Below are 19,943 nucleotides of genomic sequence, written 5' to 3' on the forward strand. Positions count from 1 at the left end.
TGCACTTAACAAGCTGCTAGCACACGAGTGGTCTGAACAGTGGTCCAGACATGCACAGAGCATGGGGAGCGAGAGCAGAGCAGGCGCCACCACTGAGAAAATAACAATCCTGCAGAAATCCGAGATGTATATGCCTGTCTGAAAAACCTGATTAGCTCTGGGGCTGGAAGAACTGGCACAAGCCAGCATTTCAGAGCACATAACTCTCCAGCACTGCCAGCATTAGTAGCGATACTCCACCACCGGATTGGAGTTGTAAAACAACAGCTCAGCGAACTAGGGGCACAAAGAGGATCTGCTCAGCACGGGAATGCCGTATCAAGCACGCAGAGAACATCAGCCCAGGGAGACAACAAGGCTCCCAGTTTGAGACGAGCAGACACTGCCAACACGATTTATCCTGCCAGGTGCCCAGACAACATGAACCTCTCGCCCTCTAACCTTCAGTGACATACCTCTGGAGGGGAGGCTGCTTGTGGGACAGGCATCGGGAAGAAGGGTAGACTGTTTCTCCTAACCCTGCTCAAACCCCAGTCCTGTGACCATGCATTAGTATTCCAAGGGAGCGTGACACTTACCATGGCAACATCCGAAAGTCTCCTGAGTATTCCTCATACTTGTAGTTTACCACGTGCCAGTCTGAGCTGTAGGTTTTAATGCACTGAAAGGAAAACAATACAGCTCTTTGAAAGCTACACCAAGCAAAACAAAACCATGCACAAGTCTGAAAGGTTACAGACTGTTGGGTGAGGTAAGCACAAGTGGAAAGGGTCTGAACAAGCCGCTTCACTTGTTTTGCTTTGCAATACAGAATTTCATAAGGAACCTTTTCATCACAGAGACAAAATCACACAGCGTCTGGCCTGCCACACAGCTACTAATTTTGTATTTTCATCACTCCAAGGCTTTAAAAAAGGAGTAGTGATTTGGGAGGGGACTGTTTTCCAGAAAACACCAATTTTCTGCCCTCGGAAATGTAGTGCCTCTAACTCGCCATTGACCATCGCTTGGCATTTAGTTCCACTGCACTTGGAGGGAATGCTCCTAGAGTGCGGCACTTCACAGAACAAACTCGTGGCACTCAGGATGCTCGGGGAAGGCTGTGTAGTCCACCCCTTGCCCTGCTGCACGCCCACACCTTGCAGCTCAGGCAGGCGGTGCAAAGCCACACACCACGTCTGCGTACAAAACCCACTGGAAAGAAGCATTGCACAAGAGGCACGTGCGAGAACTATCTCGTGCGGCCAGCCTGCCAGTGACCGGTGCTTCCCACACAGGAAAAATTAAGTGATCTGCGACCTCACAGATGAGGAGCTATGGCAGAGCATCTTGCCTAAGGGAGAAAGTGCTGAAGGCAGGCATTGCGTGGGCTTTTGCCCCCACCTCTTTGACGAAGAGACTCTGAGCTTTCTTTAGAGCGTCTTCTGGCACCGTCGACTGGACAGTCCTTCTCTGTCGACTGATGACTGAGATCTGTGGCAAAAAGGAGAACATGTTTTCAGTGCAACCCGGGTCTTCAGGGCTTGATACTTGCTTTAAACAAATGTGGTGGGCCCAAATCACCAGTGGGTCATTTTGGTTTTTTGTGTCAGAAATGCAGCCAAAATTAACATGTGGCAATTTTCCAAGGTAAGCAGGACTGGAGATTAGTGAGCCTCAAACATGAGAAACAGCCAGCACAAACTCACAGATACATCTTCGATTGGAAATATCAGCAGGTCCCGGAGTGGATCACTGTAGATCTGAACTTTGCGTTGAAGGATCACGTTCTCGTAGTCCAAGGGTTCAACCACTTTGGTTTTTTCCTGCAGGAAAAACAGAAGATGAAAAAATTTACATATATATAATATATAAAATAACCAGTAACTAACATCTTATGCTTAATTTAGCCTGACAATTTCAAACTGTGTTACCAATGGACCACTCGTTAATTCAGCAATCTCATACTCATGTGATGCAGGTAACCACCAATGTGCATGTTTTGCAGAGAGGGAAATGAGGGGTTAAGTTATTTGTGTCTGGTAATAAGCTGCGGGAAGAAACAAAGCACTGTGCTGCTCTGGTCTAAGCACAGTCTCCAATTTCTTAATGGAGCAAGAAATCCTCCTGGACAAGCCACAGCTTTAACAGCTGCAACCTTCAGCATATTTACGTTTGAGCAGCTCATCCATCCAGCTCAGAAGAAATAAGGCCTCCTACACTGGCTCTGCTCAGCTCAAAGCTGGGTTTGCTAGAGGAGCTGATGAGAGCCGTGCTCTCTCTGGAAACGTGCTGCTGGCGAGATGAGAGCAAGCCATCTGCTATGACCTCCAGAGCAGGAATCTCACGCCGTGGAAGGAAGAGCAGCATCCCTCTAGAAAGGCAGAAAAGCCCTCTCCATAAATCACACCTCAGCCAGAGATGAAGGCTGGAAAAATCTGGGGCCTGGTTTTGCTCTCACATTTCTAGGAAGCAAGAGGAACTTCTCCAAAATCCCTGGAGTCACAAGTAAAAACTATTAGGAGAACGCCATTACATTTCCTATTGCATTACTTTTGTCCATGTTACAAGTCCAGAAAACAGAACTTAAAAAAATGTGAGAAAAACACAAGGGCAACTTCTGAAGTAGGCAAATGTCATTTCAGCTGCCCAGCCCTAGACTTCAGATTTCATAAGTAAGAGTCAGGCACTTAGCACTGCAGTTGTGAAAATTAAACTTCACACCAAAAGCAAACCCATGACTCTTTATGTGAATGGTCACAATAAAACGGGAAGCAAATTCTGATACATCAGCTTTGCCTTGTTTTGAATCTTGACCAAAATCTTGATGCCTGGCCTTGTCATGGACAGTGTTTATCAAACTCCTCTAGCAGCCGCATGATGCCAGGATGGCACGTGCCTCTGGTGATAACACCCTTGTAGGATGGCATGTTTGGGCTCTCCTCCCTTGGAAGAGGAACATCGGATGTTTCCCCATTGGCAGCAATATTTACCCCCTAGCTGAATGGGTTTGCTGGGATGAACTGTTCCCATAGCCCTGAGTCAAAAATGAGATCGGTATGAGCTCTCTTGCTGAAGACAGCAAAACCTGCAGCCTAAGAAAATGAGTCCAAAATGAGGACCAAAAGTTCAGCATCATATAACACAAGTGGGTAAACAGCCACACCACCAAGCATCCAAACAGCTCAATATTGCCTGTGACGTGAGATAAGCCAAGAAACCAACATTGCTCTTCCAAAAACAATCAGAGCCAATCATAGCCATAGGTTTCTGTGCTGTGCCTTTGGCTCCTGAGTCTTTGGGATGCATTAAGTAATGTCTACCAGCCCTTTGCAGCAAAGGTGAGCCAGGGTTTTGCTTTAATGACAACTGAGCATCTCCTGCATTGAAGTGGAGCTGGTGCTGGGACTTTGGGGAGGCAGTCATCACGCAAGGGGGTAATGGCCCCAGGCAGGAGCTGTTTGGGGATGGTCATATTTTAATCTTGTTTTAATCTTTTTCTGAAATGTTGCAGAAAATCTTTGTATGGTAGTATCTTCTCATATACCACCACCTTCAAAAAAAAATCAAGGAATTACAGAAAAAAAATTCTTTCTTTTTTTGCCATACTCTGGTACATGGTAAAAACAATAAAAATCCAGAGTCTGTAGCAAACCTGGATGGTCCTTTGGGCTGGAGCAGCAAAGGCAGCCGTCTCTCTAAGGCTGCCTCTGGCTTCTCTCACCCAAAGGAACAGCCCCACTGAGCAGAGGCCATTCCTCTGTCCCAGGTGCACGACGGGTGAGCTTTTAATACGTTCGGAAAGCAAAACTGAGATGAAAGCTTTTCCCCACAGCACTTCAGAAATGCAAGGCGGGTACCTTTCATGTCGTGTTTCCCAGGACCGCATCCCAGCAGCAGAATGACATCCCAGCATCTCTCTGAGGGAGGACAGCACAGAGCCTCCGTGCAATTAGGGCCCATTTTACTAATGTAAGCGACGCCTGGGTCCCATGCAAGCCTCTGGGCAGAGCCATTTCTGCACAGCCTTTCGCTGAGCACCCACTCTGCCGTGCTTCTGGCTGTCCACAAAGAACTCTTACTCTTGGCTGGGGAAAATATACCTCCTGCCCCAGACAGTTTTGCATTCAAAATGTCTCTTTTCCACGCTGCAGGAATCCAGCATGGATTAGCTCAGATATCTGAAATGGTTCCCACTTAATTGCTCTCTGGAAACTTTGCTTCACTGCTTGCACTATCCTGAAAGAAACCTCGGAAGCCCCAGTGCCATGTTAGCACCAGCAGAAGCACTGCAGCCGTCGCAGGAGAAGCCCACCAAATTACCGGTGGGAAAGAAAAGGTCACTCGGCAGAGAGCCCACACGGTGTCAGAGTGGCCGGGTGCTGCTGCTCGGCTCCCCCAGCCATGGGGGATTTGGGGCATGGGATAGCGAACATTGCCAGCCCCAGTGTTGCATGCTGCCAGCCTCGCTGCACGTGGAGCTCCAGGACCCGAGAGTTTCATAAAAAAAAAAGAGAGATCATCTGAAAAACAGAAGTCCCAAAAACCCAACAGGTAGGTGGAGAAAAGGAACCCATTTTCTCTCAGTTAGTCTTATGCTCTTTAAGTGCTTAATTGAATTTGGTTAATCATATGAAACACTGGTGTTATTTCAGGATAACATTACGTGCTTCTGAAAATTTGCCAAGCTTTGCAAATTAATGTGAATTAACAGGACATTCATGAGCTGCTCTCCCATTTGCAGGTCTGGGGCCAGGCATCCCCAAAGCTTGGCCACCCCACGAGACCAGGCAGGACCCTACAGACCAGGTGTACGGCTCTCTGCCGACCTGTCCAATTTACTTCTCTCGCTGCTGATCACTGCAGCAATCCCAGCAAAACTCAGCAGCATAAGCTGGTTAAAGCAGTGCCATGAGCCTGAGCACTGCTTACACCAACTCCCCATCTCACCTTACCCCAGCAGCAGCTGTAACGGTAAATTAGATTCACTCTAAGAGCCTTTCGCATGGCTATGGCATTAAATAGTGGCTTTGAGTATGCAGAATACAGGCCTTCCAATTACACAACATTTTTAGTCCTTTTTTATTTTGCAGCATGGTCCTGAAACTGGGACTCTGTTTCTAAAGTCGTTCTTTTTAAAAGTTGGGTTCTTGATAACATTTCTTTTCTAGCTTTGACATCTCTGATGACCAGCAAGACAAAGTCCTGGCAGTGACCCTCATGGGATTTGATGACAATTAAATGGTAAGGACTGAAAAGGATCCCACATCCTCACATGAGAGGCTTCAAAACCCATACAGCACTGCCCACCACAGATATGAAAAAGCTCCTTAAAATAACTCACCACAGCCTTTCCACTCTTGTGGATTTAGCGATATTGGACAAAATGCGTTGTGCAGGCTGGTGCTGTGATTTGTATCCCATGTTGAGTCCTGGGACACACGGCCAACGACCCAGGGAGCTCCAGGAGGTGATGGATGTGCGCCTGCAGGGCTGCAGAGGGCTGTCACCCACATGGGCTTTGCAGCACCCACAGACAGGCATTTCTCCTCTGAAGCTGTTAGAAATGCAGTCCCTAGAGCTCTCCTTACCCAAGCTGTGGGATTTCCCTGTTCCAGCAGACAGCAGCCCTCTGTCACCTGCAGCACGGCGTTACGCCGGCCGTGCTCGCAACCGGCACGATGCAGCCAGGCTGTCAAAGGCCACAACACGAACCACACCAATGTCTCTAAAGTGAAGCCAAAAGAGGTAGGTCAAGCTGTTTGCAAGCAAAGCAGCTGCTTATGAAAGGATGTGGCCTGTCCCCTGCCTGCCATCGAGGAAACACAGACTTCTCCATCCATCCCAAACAGTGCTGGCTGCCCAGTGGGGCCAGATATGCCCATGTCTCTGCAAACAGACCTGCGGAGTAAGCAGGGAGCCATCACAGTATTTTTCACCCTTTGGCCCACCCTAGTGCCCAGTGTCCCAACAGGGCTGGAGGTAAAGCTTTAAGACCTGAAAATCAGGTTTCAAATTCTTAGTTTTTCTGACAAGCTTGGTTAAAGCACACACCTCCCGGCATCCAGGGCTCAGCCTCACACTGCCCAGTGCTGTCACAACAGCAGATGGCACCCACCAAAGTCATTATGAAAGCCCAGGAAAAACTATTAGACTAAAGTAATTAGAGTCTTAGAAACCACAAATTCCTCCACAGGGAAAGCCAATATCCAACTGCAAAGAAATGGTGCCAATCCAGCAACAAAATCAACCCATTTCGGCAGGAAAAAACATGCAGTGCTGCCAAAGCCATCCTGTTCTCTGGCATACATGCAGCAGCTATTCACCCAGGGCAGGCAGACGGGTGCACTGTGAGGCTCCTCAGGTTCCTCTGACCTTTTGCGCAAGAGCAGTGTGGGCAGGTTGGGGTGAGCTGCCTTCTCCCGTGGCCCCTGCGGTCGCAGCACCCCAAGCACACCCGGCAGCAGCTCCTAGCCCAAAACACCGCGGCCCAATGCACTGGGATAAAAATCAAGACCTGTGCGAAAGACCTCATAGTGGAAAAACATGAGCAAACACCATTTAAATCAAAAGATAACAGGAGAGCAGTGTACCCTCCCAGATGAGCCCACTCACCTCTCTTAAAAAACCCCACTGGTTCAAGCCCTGCACACCAGCCTGTCCCAAAACCACGTTGCACTCTGTCCTTCTGCTTCTGCCCTGAGACTGCTGCTCCCCTGAGCACAGGCAAAACGACAGCCTATCTATTCAAGTATTGACTCTCTCCATCAGCGAGCAAGTCAGCTGGCATTTTAACAGGAAATTCAATGAAATGACTTCAACAGAAACATGCCCACAAACACCAACGCAAGGCTCTGCCTTTGGCCAAGAGCAAGCACAAAGAGCCCAGCACAAGGAAAACCCCAAGTAAAGTCCTCATCGTCAGTGCTCTGCTTGTCCTGCTGCCCTCTGCCAGCCCGAGCGCAAACCCCCACTGGATAGAAACCACCACAGAGAGTTTGAAGGAAATGGTTTAGCAAGGGAATTACTCATTAACCAAGGAGGGGGAATCTTAAGAAGTCAGATTACATTGTCTCCTTTCTGTATCCATATGCAAAGCCTAAAAAATTCCTTATATTTGCTTTATAAACAAAGGTTCACAATGCCAGCTGGAGATATTCATGTGGGGAAGTACAGGAAAGGCCATTTCTATTTTAAACTTCTATTGCTTGAGAAACAGTAGCTACCTGTCTTCTAGTGTCCTGCGTTTGTATACAATACAAACGTGCCAATGTTTTTATTATAAGTATATGATTAATGTTTTCCTGAAATCTTTTTCTCCCAGAATTACAACAGGTATAATCCAAGTGATGTGAATGTACAGAAAGTGAAGAGAAAACATTTCATTTGAGGATTTTTTTAAAACAGTGGCCAAAGGAAAACTGTCAGAAAGCCTTTGTATTTTCAGTCCTTTCAGGCTGGCTCTCATCTAAAACAACATCCAGGGAAGAAAATGGCAACCCTGGCTGGTTTGGCTCTGCTTTAGCCCATTTGCTCATCCCTTTGCGTTGACACGAGCCCCATGTCGGCTGCCAGCGCAAGTTTCCCATCGCACGGCGGAAGCCAAGCCCAGAGCAACCCCCAGCCCAGTGCAAGAGCTGCACCACGCTCGACTTTCGCTTCTCACAGCGCTAACGGCCAGCGCACACCCGCACACACACTGCTTCATCTCTGCCTGACGCAGCCAGCCCTGCAACGCTTCCTCTGTGTCTTCCACGGAAAAAACAAACTTGCGGGTTCGGCAGCACCCGGGACATGGTGTTTTCTCACTTCCTCAGAGATGAAGCTCTACCCAGTGCATGCATCCACACTCACAAAGCAGCTAGAGAGACACAAGTGATCCAAATATTAAAAGGGATGGTTCTTTACGGCAGCTAAAGAGAGGAGAGGAAATAGCACAGACCACATGTACATATAAATGTATTGTCTCAGACTGCACAACTGTTCCCTCAAATTTAGCAAGTATTTTACAGCCTCATCTGTTGCAATGCTATAATGCACTTACGTGGAAAGCCTAGCAAAGCCCGAATTTTAAAACAAAACCCAAAGGGCCAAGTAGGTGAAATACACAGAAAATAGGAAGCAAAGTCAATCTGGGGAATTGATTAAAAGCTAAAGGGGGGAAAAAACCAGAAGCGTACAACTACCCTTTGGACATACTAGTCACAGTCACATCACTTCTGAGACTGGCAACAGCCCAGGGCAGAGAGGGACCACTTCGCACTGCAATGCATGATCTGGAAATGGGAGGATACCTTGCAGACAGTGGACAAAACCCCCCATTTTTTATTTTGCTCATGAAACTTGACAGTACATGGGAGAATTTAATTCGGAAATGAGAAAATCCACTTGGCAAACTGTATAGGCACATGGAACAGAGGAATTTCTATCCATAGAAAAGCTTTTCCAAAACCAGGGATTCAAAGATCTCAGGTCAGGGCTCTCTCAAATTGTGTAGTCTTTAAGAGCTTTTTTTTTTAAATAGAACATTTGTAACTCCTCACTTTTTCTGCACTACCATCTGATCCCATTTACATGCTCTAACTCAAGCTTGCAGAAAGGCTACAGAGCTTCATTTAAAAAAGCTGAGATTCACACATAATTCATCATTCCAGGAACCTGGGCATGAGAAAGAACAACGAAAAGTGGGAAACCCTGAGCTTGGCTATCCAGTGTCTGGAACTGCCTTAACCCTGTGCAAAGCCAGAATAAAGTCTGTAGCCCAAAGACTTTACATTCAAAAGCACAGGAGAGAGGGAAGAGGTGGAAACAGAAATGGGGGGGGAAAAGGGCAAACAGGGAGAGAGTGTGAGTCAGCACACATAGCAGCAGTCACAATACAACGCAGCCTCGCCGCTGCCAAGACGTTTGTGGGCTTCTCAGCAAAGCCACATTTTGGGCAGCAATTAGAAGGGAGGGAATGAGGCAGCTCTCACCAGGTGATGGGGAGCTCGTGCCCACGAGCCTGCTGCAAACCCAGCACTCAGCTGCATGGAACAGCAAGGCCCAGGGCAAGATGCGCAGAGATGGGCTATGGTAAAACCACAAGGATGAAAAATAGTCAATAAAGCTGGGTATGAGCAGGCCAAAACTATTTTTACACTGGCCAGAGAGAAGGAAGTTTAAAAATACAAGAGGAATGCCCAGACAGGAATCCTGGCTGAGACCACAGGGGAAATGTCTACACCTGGGTCAGGGGAGAGAGATGGGTTGTAAGACGGACATACAAACACACTGAGCACTTTGTGAAATGCCAAGGGAGGAAAACCTCCTGAGGAGGAGGAGGAGCAGGGGAAGCAGGGAGAGGGAAGGGGTGTCAGGAGCTGGTCCAAGGTGGTGCAGGGGCAGGTGGGATAGGGGATGCGGGTTTTGCTCGCCTGGGGATGGGGCCACGCTGGAGGTAAGTGAGCGCAGAGGCGACGTCATGGGAAGCTTGTGCAAAGGCTGGGGCTCTGTAGCTGCAAAAGGCGGCAGATGGGGACAGGGAGGCCAAGAGTGGATGGCGGAGAGGGTGTGCACTGCAGACAGGAGAGAGAAGCCCCATGGGCAACCAGGAAGGGAAGAGGGATGAGGTGAGGAGAAGGGGCCTGACAGGGAGGGATTGCGTGCCAACACAGCTCAGAGCAACGCTCTGCACAGCCCTCCCGCAGGCAGCAGGTGAGCAACCTCCAAAACAGCAGCGCTCCTGACAGCTCCAGTGTGATGCTCCCAGAGCCCCAGCCTGCCCAGCAGGCACTGCCTGCTGCAGGGCAGCCTCTCCTGCACCCCGCTCCCTGCTCGCCCAAATCCTGCATCCCAGAGTGAAGCTGGAAGCTCTGCCTTGCATGGATGCTCACAGCATGCGGATGCACGTGGATGCTCTGTGGCCCAGAAAGAGGAAAGAAGGACACAGGCTTGCACGGGCCAGACCAACACATGGGAGCAGATCTGTGGCACGCCGGCCCTCCGAGGGCTCTCCTCTCCCAGCACCACACAGATCCTTCCTCGGTCAGCGTGGGGTCCCCGAGAAGTTGTTAAGTGATGGCTTCAGCAGTGAATCCCAGCACCTCCTTTTTCCCCTGCAGCACTCATCCTATACCCTGGAAACAAATATTTCCCCAGCTGCGGTCCAGGCAAGCAGGCTTTCCCTTCCGCAGTCCCCAGCACCCCCACAGCAAGCTGCAGGACTTGCCTTGTCTCTTTTACACCCAGAAATGGGTACACGGGGCAAAGGGAACCCAACGGCTGGACAGCAGCAGACACAGCTGCAAGTGCATCAGTTCTAGGGGTCTTATTAGTCAGGGGTCTGGGTGAGAGCCCCCGCACTCCCACCTCCATACAGGAGTTATATGCCAGTCTGTGCCACATTCCAGCTCTGAAACACAGCACAGACAGCACAAGGCTGCTGTACCCCTCGTGACCCCTGCTCTGCGTTAAATGGAGATGGCTGCGTCTGACAGGAGCTCTCAGAGAAATAAAAAGCCACGTGGCGGGGAAGAGGAGGATGGGTGCACAGTCCTCGCACCCTGCAAGAAAACACTTGCAGTGGAAATGACTCACGCTTTCCATCTGAAAGCGCAGAGCAAGAGCCTGCCCCCTCTCCTCTGCTCCCTTCCCTCCACCCCACTCAAGTCCTGTGCAAAAAGCATCTGACTGACCCACACCTCTCTCCTCCTGCATCGATGGCCCTGTGTGGCAGCAAAACCTCACCTGAGCACTATGAAGGGCAGACTGGGTTCTGGGTATTTTGTTATTTGTATGTCTCCTCCCAATTCTCTAGTGACAAAGCAAGTGTTTGCAGTTATCAGCGCTGTCTCCGAGAGTGGTGTAGCATCAATGCAAGACACCAGCTTGGAGAAGGCTTGAAGAAACAGTCCAAAAGTTGATGTCAGTGTAGACATACAAACATTTACCTGTTATTATCAGGCCTGGCAAATAAAACTAATTCAGGCCTTGAAATGTCTTCAGATTGGCTTAGAAATTATAGGAAGTCAGGATAACCAGCGTACGGCTCTTCACTTCCCTTCCATTTACTTAAAAGTGGACTCCACACTTCACAGCCTTTAGCAGATCACATTTTGAAACTCAGTTCTGCAGCCATGAGGGCCAGGAAGGCTGTTTTTTCCTGAAAGCTTGAGATTCTTGTAAAATCACTTAAGCAAAGGAAACAGCCATCAGAAAGAAGCTGCATTGCAATGAAGCAGTGAGAGTTTACTGCCAACCTGTGAGCAGCCCAGGCTGCCAGGCAGCGCTGCCGCTTCAGCCCACATGCACTTCACCTTCACACATCACCTCTGAAAATGGTGCCCTGAATAAGTGCAGAGTCAATAGGAAAAGCACTGTCAGAGGCGAGTGGTAGCTGGGGGCATGGCCATCTCTGGCATAAGCACACACTTGAGGTGATCCAGCACCGCTCCTGCACAGGGCAGTGAATTAGGGCAAGCATTTGAGATTGCTTTCAGTACCTTTGTCCCCTGTGCCCTGACCTTCCTCAGGATTGCTGAGTGCTTCTGTGTGAGAGACACTAGTGACAGCTCAGTACAGACTGCCATGGCATCTCCAGTCCCCAGACACACCACCTGAAGCCCCGCACGTCCCCGCCTGCTCAAATCCAGCTCTTCTGCATGAGGAGCAGAGAGAGATCAGCGTAGCTCTACGTCAGTGGAGCTGCACCTGCATCCAGCTGAGCATCTGCCGCAGAGCGTGAGAGAGATGAAAACATGGCACGGCTTTGATTTTCTCCTCTGAAAATAATAGCATTAATAGACATTGGCAAAAGGGTACTGGTTTCTATGGGACAGCTGAATATCTGCTGGATATGACTTCTCAAAACATTCTGTAAGCACAGGCATGCTAAAAATGGAAAATAGTAATTACAATGACAATAATACATGTTATTTATGTCAGTTCTTAACTGGAGCATCCCAAAGCGCTTTTCAGATGTCACTGGTATTTCATCATTTATTTATGTAGCATCAGTTTTATATTTAGCATCCATTTCCAGAATAGCCAGCTTCAGAACATCTTAAAGCAATTAATTGCACATAAGCAGAACTCCTCCCTTTCCTGCCTGCTCTTAAAACCTCTTGTTTTTCACTCAAGAAACCACTTGTGCGTGGGCCAAGCCAACTGCGCAGCCACTCCCCGAAGGCTTCACTGGGGCACAAACAGAGCCGGGCAACGGTGAAGTGACTTGCCCAAGCCCATAGAGCAACGCTGCCAGGGAAATACGGAGCAGGAAATCGCAAGACGGTTTTGGGTTGCCTTAGCAATACAGTGAACACCCCCAGCAGCGAAGCCAAACCCCAGAGATGTCAGCGGTGGTTTAACCAGCCCAGGAAGTTGTTTTGTCTCAGCCCACATCTATGCTCCATCTTCGGGCTGCAGGCATTGGGCACTGGTGCAGATGGCTGCAGCGGCTGCAAAGTTAAACTCTTTTCTTCCCAGCAAATGCAGGAGGGCCTCTGGACAGGGTCTGCAACGGATGGGCTCTGCAATGCTTCAACCCACCCGCAGTCAAAATGCCATTGTTGACAGAAGCACCTCAAAGGTTCCCCCAGATGAAGACATCCACACAAGCTCCAGCATTATGCAAAGGGACAAGGGAGAGCTTAGGTCTCCCCAGGCACAGAAGAAAAGGCAGAACTGCGAGGGAAACCTGTCTGAGTCCAGTGCAACTTTTCTGGAGCCCCAAACTGCCACAGAAAGCGGGCTGTCTGTTGGCAGCTGGGTTTGCCTCCCTGAAAACCAGCTTTGTGAGCATTCAGCCTGCCCCAGCCAGTACCATCATCTCCCTCCAAGAGACGGAGGCTCCTTTCTCCTCTCCTGACCATGCCTTTCCTACCAGCATCTCCCACAAACCCAGCCCCTCCATCCCTTTCCTGCTGGCACAACGCTTCCCTGGAGTCCCCGCTCCAGCTAACCCTGTGTCCACGAGGGCCGAGCCGCAGAGCCGTGGGTTTGGCAGGCTGGCAGAGCCCAGGCAGGCACGGAGCCAGTTGCCATCCTGAGCCGTGGCTTCCTCCAGACCTGCTGGGAGATGTGCCCTGCTCCATGCACAGACACTGCAGTGCAGCTCCAACCCACATCCCAGGCTCCTGACCGCTACCCAAGTACAGTTATATATATATATGGCTGTTACAGAAAGCAACGTACGGCGCTTTGATGTGACCAGGTCCTAATACTGCACAGGGGAGATGTCATCTTTCTGGCTGCACCCGTGCAGTGTCCTCGCTCTGGGGACAGAGGGGCCGGGCTGCAGCGGGGTTGTCACCCAGCACGGAGCCAGGAGCAGGATGAGGGAGCAGGGAGCACTCTGGACCGAAACAGGCAGGGTCTTCTTCCAGCCGCAACCGCTCCCCAGGGACAGCCCCGTGGCAGGAGATATTAATAGGGGAGAGAGAAAATTGCATTTCAGCAAGAAAAGAGAGAGGGGTGAGAAGGGGGTCAAGAACAAGCAGAGCCGACCCCATTAGAGAAGCAGCAGGAGGCAGGGAAAAGCTGTAAAGATAAGTCAGGGCTGTGCTGAAGGAAAGAGGACCCAGCAAGGCAGAGCTTTGATTTGTACTTTTTAAGGGAATGAAAGAGATGGAGGGAGCTGGTGGCAGGGAAACATACTCCAGCATTTCTGAGATGACAGCAATGCCCACAAAGGCGCATGAAACTACCCTTTTCTTCCTTGGACAGAACAGGAATGAGGAGGCCAATTAACCAGGGAAGCTAAAGCACACGTGTGCCCCAAGCCTGGCTGCTGTTCAGCTACTGTGTGTGACTGTGACTTGCATTCTCAGGCCACAGAAATGTCAAAAGCTTTGTGTAATTTTGCATCATTAGAAATAATAAATCAGGGTGGAAAGGGCTAAGTGAAGTGCTGTAAGAGCCACCAAGCTGCATATATAAAAGAATGCTACGATATGCACTACAGCAGGTAGTCTAGGTTTAAATGCTCCTGGTCCTGGGAGGGGTCTCCGCAAGTATCTCCAGATAGCAGCAAAGGCTGAAACAAAGCCTGAGAGCCATCCCCTCACCGGATTTTGACTGCACCAAATCCCCAACCGCATTGCTGGCATTAGCTGCAGGCACCACCACCAACCATCTGTTCCAGCCGTTTCACTGCATCGACGGTGGCAGGTCAGGGCAGATGCTGTCAATGCAGGGACACCTGCATTTTCATGACACTGCCCCTGGCACAGAACAAACCACTCCCAGCCTTGCCCAGCAAGTGTAAGGGCTGGATGCTTCGGTCTCTTCCTAGAGCTTTCTTATAGTGGGCAGGAGGACACGCATATTTAAATGGTGCCTTGGGAAGGATAAGATTTAGTGCCCATCAAAAGCTTGTCGTAGCCTCCAAAAACCTCAAGAAATGGATGCATTGACTACAGCTCATCCTATAGTACCCATTCCTCAGCGCACAGGGGGAGGAAGGTATTGCTTCATCTCTTCGGGACTGGGCATTGGTGGGAGACATGCCGGAGATTTGCTAAGTGGCCCCAAATAGCTACACAGCGTACTTGGGGCCTTGCTCCTCTCCATAAAATGGTTCCCTTCACTCACTGCACAACCGGTGTGTGCTCAGGTGGGAGCAAACCAGACCATTTCCACGGCACGCGCTGCCCAGGGCCACGCCACGGCACTCAGCCAGTGCTGAGCTAAATTCAGCCCCCTACAGCACACAAGCCCCAGTTCAGGAAAGCATGTGATTAATTTTAAAAATGCATTTAAGTGTTTTCTTGAATAAGCCCCTGTGAGCAATAATCTCTCCATAAGCACTTCCACAAAGTCACCCGAGCAAGCTGTGGTGGCCCACTCTGGCGGCACCCTGCCGCAGTGGGCAAAACCTGCCCTGGCTGAACTGGCAGCAAAACTCCCACCCACTTCAGCAGGAGCAGAATTTCCTCCCTTGTCTCGTATATGTCTCTTTTTCTATGTAAATTATGCAAACACAGCATACTGACTACACCCGAGGGGGAACATGCATATATTCTGTGTCTCTCTTGAGTACCAAGATCACTACAAATGCTGCATATAAACAGTCTTCACATTGATCAAAGTGAATTTAGCTTATTAAAAGAGGATTCTATGCAGAAAGCTGATTTCCTCTGCATGAGTATAAATTCAGACACTAATAATATAGTTTAAGCTGAAAAAAACCCGCAGAAAGAACAAAATGCTTTTTTTGCCTCCAGTCAAAACCTTCTTAATATCACCGTTAACGAGCTTTTTATCTCCTTTTTGCGTCTGCCTGAGACTGAGCCACCCATACAAGCCCAGCCCAGCCAGGATCAAACAAAACCCATCTTCTCCTGGCACGCTGCCCACCGTCTCACGGTGAGGTTTCACGGAGCACGTCCCACAGCACCACGTAACACAGGAGAGCAGACGCTCAGTTTGAATACCTCTCTATGGCAAGAATCGATGCAGTTGTTTGCAGGCAAAGGTTCTCCCCCACTGCAGTTGCTGGGAGTTCACGTGCTGGCGTATGTGTGGCCAAGAGCTGTGAGTGTGCCTGGGTGCCAAGCTGTGCCTTGGGGTGCTCGGGGATGCACCACTGGGCTGGCTGACACTCAATGTGGGCAAATCCTTTGCAGCTGCTGCTTCTCAGATAAGGTGCTGCGGGTCTGCATCCTTTGTAAATCTGTATGGCGAAGCAGTAAACGTATCTTCAGTTAATCTGTACAGAAATGATCTAAAGAAAATCAGAGTAATTGTGGGACACTTAAAATTGCCACCAGATGACTAGTTTTGGCAGCACTGTGGGAAAATGGATTGTCTGGGTTTTGTCAAGTGCTTGCTCCTCTGATCTCACCTCTCCCACACGTTTTATTTCTCTGTCACGACACAGAGAATGACACCTTTGGAAAACTTGCAACTGGCTTGAGACAGTCTCCTTGCAGGGGCTCAGCCGCTGCCGAGCACACCACTCCCAGAGAGAGGGGACGCGCGGGGAGGCTCCAGCTCAGCCTTGGCCTTACATCCACACAGGGAAACAAGCGACCACGTGCAGCTGATTCGGGTCCTGAGGCAGAAGGTAGAGTCCTTGCTATTTTCCTGGCAGTGCCACAAGGCCCAAGATTACAGATCTCACTCACACGCGTGTGTGCTCTTAAACTGCCCAACTCTACAATGCCCCACAGCGCTTTCAGGGGGAAAGCAAAGATGGGGTGAAGGAGAGGTGCAGAGCAGGGGACCGCGCACCAGAGCACGCATGTGCGTCCTGCCAGCAAGGTCTGTCCTGCAACGCTCCTGTGGCTGCCCAGGTCCCGTGTCGGCCAGCGCCGCGGTGCGGGTTTCTCCTGCCTCGCTGCACGACTTTCCCATTAATAATCCGCAACATCCTGAGCGTGGAGAAGATGGGAGGAGGGAGATTGCACTGAAGGTCTGAGCCAAGATCACCTGTGTCTATCCACTGCCAAAGGTCCCTGGCCGCTCTCCTTGAGGTCTAGCCTAGATGTCTCTCCCAGGTATCACCAGCACTTCGTACTCTGGCTCTGAAGTTGCACTTCTAACACAGTACTTTACTGTTGGAGCCCCAAGGTTTAAGCTGCAGGTGATCTCTTGGTTAAGAATGGTTTAAATTATCACACTTAGGCTTGGACTGTTCCTCCTTCTAGCCTAATCTGACAATTTTCCTGCATTTTTTAGCGTGTCATTTATCCCACCTGCCAACTTTTGTGAAATTTGTCTGTTTATTTAAACAGTGACCTTGTTTGTCAGTTATTCTGCCAAAACTCCATCCGTAAGTTATAATCAGTAGTGTACATAAGGGACCATTCAAAGCTGAAATTGATACAATCTGCCCTACAGCTTTGCAAAGAAAAGTGCACAGAGAGAACCAGGGTTCCCACATGCCCTGGCTGCCCGTGGTCCCCTCAGTGCTCCCAACTCCGCTCCACAGGGCTCTGCATGCTTTCAAGGGATTCCCGCTGAACTCCTTTTCCTCGCCAAGACCTCCTTTACACAGCCCATCTGTGAACGCGATGCAAGACCAGAAGGACAGCCGGGACGCCGGGAACACCAGCGCTAGAAGAGGAAACAAAAGAGCCCCAAGTGAAAGCTGCACTTCATCCTTCCCCATCCACGGGGCCTGAAGTGCCTCTGAGCAACCCACCGCAGCCTAAGCTTACTTTCACTGCTACAGCTCCAGATTACAGCTCCGCTTATACCATGACAGGAGCAGCACTGGCTGCATCCTAGCAGCTGGTCCAAAGGGCAATGGGTGGGACATGGGTACCCCAGGACACCTTGGAAAGGGACAACCTCCCTTTGCTGCTGATGTCCAGCCACCACCATATGCTACGCTTCCCTTTCACAAGCACAAAGGAGCAGAGGCCTGCCAGAAGTCACCGACCAAATTCCCACCAACTTCACTCCAGCCTTGCAAACCAAAGAGAAGTGTAAATATTCTCCTAGCTCTAGACAAGCATAAACGGAAAATCAGGAACAGAAATAAGATGACATGAGCTTCACTGCACCTGCAGAACGGCAGTTTTGGAGCTGCATCATACCAGACATCACATTTGCTCAGGCTGGCGCTGCTGGCTGGAGATGTGTCTCCTTTAACGCACAAATTATGGCTCCGTACAAGCTGACCGCTTCCATGACATTAAAAGCTTTCCTCACTGAGACGTTTTTGTTTACTAGTATTTCATTCACTGACTACAAATGGCTTCTTACCCCAGACAGTGTCTTGTCTTGAGGGAGTGCCTTGAATGCCCAAAATGCCGAGCTCAGTCTATGCGTTGAAAGAGCCTTACAGAGCCCACTCCTCCTGCGGATGAAGTTGCATGCTCCGGTACCTGCAGCACTAGCTCTGCTCCCCACCCCTTCATCTCATTCATTCTCACCACCACAGATACCCGTGGTTTCAGCTACAATTGCTCCAAGGCAAGCAGACAGTCAAGGTAGCTGACAGGATCATTGAGGGACAGGCAGGGTATCCCCAGGGGCTGGGGGAGTATTAAGCTATTCACATGCTTTTATTGACTTAACACCTGCTGCATCCAGGCTGCAGGAAGGGGATGGGATCCTGCCAAGCAAGGTCCCCAGCGCGATTCCAGTCTGCTTCAGACTGCCAGAAAGCCCCAGCTCCCCACACCCTGGGACACACCACACCGCACGCTGCCAGCCTGCTCCATCTACTTACCGAGCACCAGCCCCTGCTCCCCACGTACCCATCAACCACCCCCTGCCTCCCAGGGGCACCGGTGAGCTCGGCACTGCCCTGGGGTGAGGCAGAGCTGGGACTGCAGCCTGCTGGCACGCACCTGATGCCGGGGCCTTCGGTCTCCCTCACTCTGCCCATGGCAAGGAGGGGGCAGACAGGTAGGACATGCGCTCACGCCACGCTTTGTAGCTGCCCAGCTCATCAGCGCCAAGGCTGAGCCTCACCTTGGGAGCAGGATCAGAAACTAAGGCTTTTCGGTCTCATCCTTTCGCCACCACTCCCCACCGTTGTTTCCCGGGATGCCCCTCTCCACCCTCCCGACAGCCAGCACACCTGCACATAGACATCCCTTCCTCGCAAAGATGATGACCTAGTAGATGGAGAGGAACCGCCTTTTTCTTGGAGCAACCCAGAAAACACGAACCTCATCCTTTAATCACTGAGGCCGGACGAAGTGCCATCTGAGATGGGCCTATAAGCTTATGCCACCTCCTTCCCCGCTCTCCGAATGCTGCAGTGTCTTACGGCTCTTCCTAGAGATGCAGAAGTGCTGGGATTTATCCCTTGCTGCTGAACTGTTGAAAGCAGGAAGCTCTGCCAAGACCTGGGAGTCAGAGACACCTGCCCTCGCCCTCCTCCTGAGCTTGGCTGCAAACACACTAAGCAGCACAGCAGCTCTAGGGGATTTGCCTGTCAGAAAGAGAGAGAAGTTGGCAGGGATGGTGTGAGTGATGAAACCCTAGTCAGGATCAGAAAGAGAGTGGCTGCTGATGGGTGCTGGTGCCGGCTCCTTTGGGTTGCTGTCAAGGTTTTACTTATTTTCATCTGCAGTCCCACCCATCCCTTCCCTTTCTGACAGAAGGCACCTGGCACAGGCACCGAGTAACCATTTGCCTGTAGGATACCAAAGCTCTTCAGGTCCTATACAAACAATTTCATTTTTAATGAGAGGTTCCATCAGCTTGTACAAAGCATTTGTCCCTATGTATTGTTGATGAAAGAAGGAAAGACAATCACATGGGAGCCCGTAAGGATCCCTGAACAACTGCACATAGGAAGCAATAAGCCGTTGCACTAGGAAATCAGACTGGATCATCTCCATGGCTTTTCTCAGCTTTAGAAATCAGTAAATTTACAAGAAAACTCTGTTTTTAAAAGAATCGTTTAAACCCCTCCATTTACTTAACAGCACGTGCCGTTTAATCTGACCGTAGAGGACCAATGGGAATTATTCGCTGAACTTGTACTGCACTTTCTCCATATCCCATTGACTAACCTTCCATCAAAGTCAAGGTCAAAGTTGATTACACGCTAGAGTAATTCAATAAGCAACAGTGAAATACATCCAACAGAGCCCAGGGAAGCTTTGAAGTGACCCCAGCACCCACCCAGGGTACAGCAGCTCACGTTTGCACAGCTGCGAGCACAACAAAGACAACCTGCTGCAGCATCCCACACGCGGGGATGAAATGCATCTGCTAAAGCTCGTGACTTTCGTCCCAGACATTTGAGCGTGATTCCTGGGATACGTCGGACCCGCGGCTTACGCCAATGCCCCTGCCTCCCTCTCACCTCGCCAGGCCGTGCCCCGCGGTCCCGCCCTATTTATTCGCCGGTTTTACGTTGCCTGCACCCTGGGCAGGGTGAGCTCCGTTACCTGTTCGCTCAGTGCCCTGCGCGGACAGATCCTCCCCAGCTGCCGCTGCCCCCACGCGAGCGGTACCTAACCCCGGGCGGCAGAAGCGCCGGTCCCCCGCGATCCTCACCCCCCTGAACCGCGCTC

General features: G+C 50.3%; 1 protein-coding gene across 2 annotated transcripts in view; it reads right to left on the bottom strand.

Annotated features, from left to right (window-relative positions):
- DOCK11 (dedicator of cytokinesis 11) overlaps window positions 1-19,943 on the bottom strand; it is an 83,671-nt gene that overhangs the window by 63,168 nt on the left and 560 nt on the right. For both annotated transcript variants that reach the window (XM_010572502.1, XM_010572501.1), the window contains exons 2-4: window positions 1,689-1,805; window positions 1,384-1,473; window positions 579-661 (exon numbers count right to left, since the gene is read on the bottom strand). In XM_010572502.1, coding sequence (XP_010570804.1) covers window positions 579-661; window positions 1,384-1,473; window positions 1,689-1,805 — 290 coding nt within the window. The remainder of the gene's footprint in view (window positions 1-578; window positions 662-1,383; window positions 1,474-1,688; window positions 1,806-19,943) is intronic.

Source organism: Haliaeetus leucocephalus, unplaced genomic scaffold (genome assembly GCF_000737465.1).
Source record: "Haliaeetus leucocephalus isolate CR32 unplaced genomic scaffold, Haliaeetus_leucocephalus-4.0 Scaffold340, whole genome shotgun sequence".
NCBI classification, from domain to species: Eukaryota; Metazoa; Chordata; class Aves; order Accipitriformes; family Accipitridae; genus Haliaeetus; species Haliaeetus leucocephalus.